This window comes from Micrasema longulum, unplaced genomic scaffold (assembly GCF_059751315.1).
Source record: "Micrasema longulum isolate JH-2025_06_02 unplaced genomic scaffold, ASM5975131v1 h1tg000300l, whole genome shotgun sequence".
NCBI lineage: Eukaryota > Metazoa > Arthropoda > Insecta > Trichoptera > Brachycentridae > Micrasema > Micrasema longulum.
This window is the reverse complement of record NW_028277504.1, coordinates 688-4,363: the sequence shown is the minus strand read 5'-3', so window position 1 is coordinate 4,363 and position 3,676 is coordinate 688. Positions and strand designations below refer to the sequence as shown.

Genomic DNA, 3,676 nt, shown 5'->3' with positions numbered 1-3,676 from the left:
TCACACATTTTAAGAATACGATTGGTATACAGTTTCATGTATGTGCATAAAATGTCGTCTCTAGGATGCGGACGGGTAGGCATTGTCGGTTTAGGAACCCACCATTACTCTTTATAAAATTATTTTCCAAATATGTGTGAAAGATTCTTACATATAATTGGATACGCGTTAAATACGTGAAGCAGTCTTTCGAGATCTTGGACTAACAAAATGTAATTGTTATTTTAAATATTTTATTCAAGTAAATTAAATGAATACTAAAGAAGAGAAGAAGAAGTGTTAATTGTGATGTACGTTCTTTATAAAGTGCGACATTTAAAAATCAAAATAAACTAATTTAGCTAAAGGCGGGAAAAAAACAATACTTTCCACTAAGGCACAATTTTTTCCCCATAAACTTTTAGGGATCGCACAACTCTTCGTTAGGCATTTTTCGATTATGTTTGTAAAATTTGACTAAATGTAATAAAGGCATGCTCGTTCGCTTACATCCAAGTTTACTTTGGTTTTAAATCTTACGCAAATATAATATATGTTGACCTTTGAATGAATCGCAACATTGCTCGTATTTTTATTTACAATAAAAGATAAATGTTAATTAGTGCAATAATAGATATGTTTACTATGGTGATATACAATACTTTGTTATTGTTCATCAAATAACATGTATTGATATTTTCCGATAATTACGGTATTATTTTGTAATCTACGCATTGCCAAACGAAAAGGATTTTTTTCCTTTGTTAATTGTGAAATGTATTTAGTTAAGTAATAATTAGGATTGGTAGCATTATGTGGAAACAGCCAAATAAAACAATATTTCCGTTTGTTGTCTTAAAACAAGTTGGTTTATTTATCTTTTCCAGTTTAAAAATAGGATGGTACTCTTCTTTATCAGTGAGGTACAAAATTAGATAGGCTTAATATGAATATATACAGAATTATCGCACACCAGATGCCGGTTGGCGTTTTGTCAGAGTATAAGTCACAAATATATTATGTTTCCCAAAACGATACCCCAGAATCGTCTTCTTCGTTTTCATTTTCCCCGGGATTTAACTGTGACAATGCAAAATCTCGGTCTACAACGGTAGATTGCTCCTCTTCGTTTGGCATCTCTTCGAACGAACTTACTTTTGGCAAGTCTTTCAGGCGGGGACGGTCGCCAGATGGAGATGTACTGTCTCTCCTCTCCTCCGAGTGGGTCGGACTTCTGGACTTTCTTTCCTTGGAGTCGTGTCTCGATCTCGGCTTGGAAGGATAATCCACCGAGAGGTTCGGGGCACTGCAGTGCTCGGGAAGAACGGCGTAATTTTCAAACTCGTCTTCTTCTAGAGAAGTAAATGCCTTTAATTCTTCTTCGCGAGAGGCTTTGGATTCTCGCGAGGAGTTGGAGGACGAGGAATGACGTTTCTTATAACTCTTGCGCCGCCCTGTTCCGTCATCGCGTTGCAGAGGTTGAAATTTCACGCCGTCTAAAGACCTTGAAAGTAAATTTAATCTACTTTAAAGATATTATTTTAAATAAACGATTAACTGAAACAATTTTTCCCTCTGGACAAAAAAGACGCAAATTTATATTTTTCAGTTCCAAAAGCTGCTAAGTAATTTTGTTTTAGTATCCAATAAATTTATTAATTAAAATATGATTATAATCACACTTACAATACACAACACTGATACTTTTAAGTTATTGGTGATTTTTCTCACCTGAGGAATTCATTCGAATACCCAGATTGATCTCCCGTTTCACTAGATTTTCGTTCGTAGGAATCGAAGTGGATTTCGGGTAATGCGGCGGCGTCCGTCGGGGTCAGGGGTCTATAATGCCATTTAATCTTTTCCTTTGGCTCGGTGGAAGTTGCCACCTGGTCAGTCGATTCATTTTCATCATCCCAGAAATTAGAGCTCGCGGGAGAAGCATTCCGAGTGTAGCGTTCACTTTCCAAAAAGGCATCATTTTGTACATTTTGCGAGATATCATCCCTAAGCTCGGAGGAAGTCAACGCTGGATCTGCCGATTCATTGTCGTCATCCCAGAAACTGGAACTTTCTGGTGAAGCCTTCCGAGTGTATCTCTCGCTTTGTAAAAAGGCGTCTGCTTCAACTTTCGGCGTATCGTAGACGAATTTCTCCGGCGATTCGCTGTTTCTCAGATTGTCATTTTCCAGGGAATCTTGGCCGAAGCTTGAAATTTTGGTGGAGAACAGAATAGGGGTTGAATCTTGTTCTTCTCCGAAGTACTTGATGCTGGCCACCATGGGACCTGCGGATCCTCCTCCCTGGATGTGGAGGTACCCCTGGCCACCCCGCTTCCAGTCTTGAGACCTGGCGCTGGTGTACGTCGAGGCTTCAGCGAACATGTTGTCGTATTTCCTCGTCCACCTGTCCAAGGCCGGCAGAGCCTCGGGGACCATGCCCTTGATGAACATGTTGAAGCATGTCACGGCTTCTACGACGCCCACGGTCGTGATCAGCACCGACAAAAGTAAACCCATTTTGGAACTGTCAATTTTGTTATTCGAAACTTTTTCACGGAATTTAGTCGAGTTTAATTGACATCGAGCAGACTCGAAAGTTACGTAAACTAATTTTGGAACTAACGCGCCATGCGCCACTAATCGATCACTCGACGTCGACGGGGCTAGATTTAGGATTTAGGACTTCACATGGTACCGACCGACCGTATCACACAACTAAGAAGACAATGTACAGATGTTTGGCTCTATCATATTTGAACTAGTAAAAAATAAGGCCAATAGTAAGGTGCCAAGAGCTGATACCGATTCTAGAATTAACTTTTAGCTGAGGCTGTCCTTGAACGTCTCCCGCTGATCGATGTCTGCGGCTGCGGCTGCGACTGACGCGAGAGGGAATTAGCGCGCTGCAACAATCTTACCCGTGTCAACAGGTAAATCGGACCTGGCCAAGAAAATGTACCAGGTAACAACGACCAACGATTTGCATTTTTAATCTTTGAGTGTTAAATAATGTGCGTGTTAAATTACAAAATTTTAGCTTTATCGGAAAGGTATCGAAGGTTTGCAAATAAAAATCCGTAATAAAAAACGTTCTTAATAAATTGTTGACCATTAATGAGTTCCTAAAATTCCCTTTCAATCAATCTAATAATTACCGTGCAAAGGCAATTTCGCTCAGTCAACCGGATAAAACAGAATGACATTACATTAAATTAATTAATGCGATAAAAGTTTAATGCCCTATAAACGATTTTATATTTTTAAATACATGCGTGTATTGCACATCAACCATTATATCAGATATCAATTAAATATACTCGTATTATACTCGACTGTAAAAATATAATTACGAAAATATCATAAAATAAATTACCTTTCCATTTCTTTCCAAATTAGTGAATACACGCAAGATATATGAGATGTAACAACGTTTGATCGTTTTCAATTTCGGAATAAAAATAGGATCGATTTATATTTTAGTCCGCCATCGTTAGAGCGTTTGTCATGAAAAAAATGTTTTGAACGTTGTTTTAAAATGTTATCAAAATGAAAAATGAGCATTTACTACATGTTTACTCTATGGTTACTTCTTATAGGTATACAATGATTTTGAGGTACTTTAACTATTGTTAACCCATTCATCCCGGGTATTTATTCAAAAATACACGAATTTTAAGAATTTTTTACACTCGCAC

The 3,676-nt window shown here is 37.9% G+C and overlaps 1 protein-coding gene across 1 annotated transcript; it reads right to left on the bottom strand.

Moving 5' to 3' along the window:
- Positions 1–819: 819 nt before the first annotated feature.
- On the bottom strand, positions 820–2,844 carry LOC148282719 (uncharacterized). The gene is made up of 2 exons (XM_088224635.1): positions 1,711–2,844; positions 820–1,483 (listed from the first exon to the last, which is right to left on the bottom strand). The coding sequence occupies exons 1-2, from the start codon at positions 2,496–2,498 to the stop codon at positions 997–999; spliced, it is 1,275 nt and encodes a 424-aa protein (XP_088080761.1). The 5' UTR covers positions 2,499–2,844; the 3' UTR covers positions 820–996.
- Between the last annotated feature and the right edge of the window lie 832 nt (positions 2,845–3,676).

Bases quoted from the DNA above. Each gene is read 5' to 3' on its own strand.
- LOC148282719 (XM_088224635.1), bottom strand. From the start codon at position 2,498: ATGGGTTTACTTTTGTCGGTGCTGATCACGACCGTGGGCGTCGTAGAA. The intron at 1,484-1,710 runs GTGAGAAAAATC...TTTACTTTCAAG, and splicing joins TATTCGAATGAATTCCTCAG to GTCTTTAGACGGCGTGAAAT.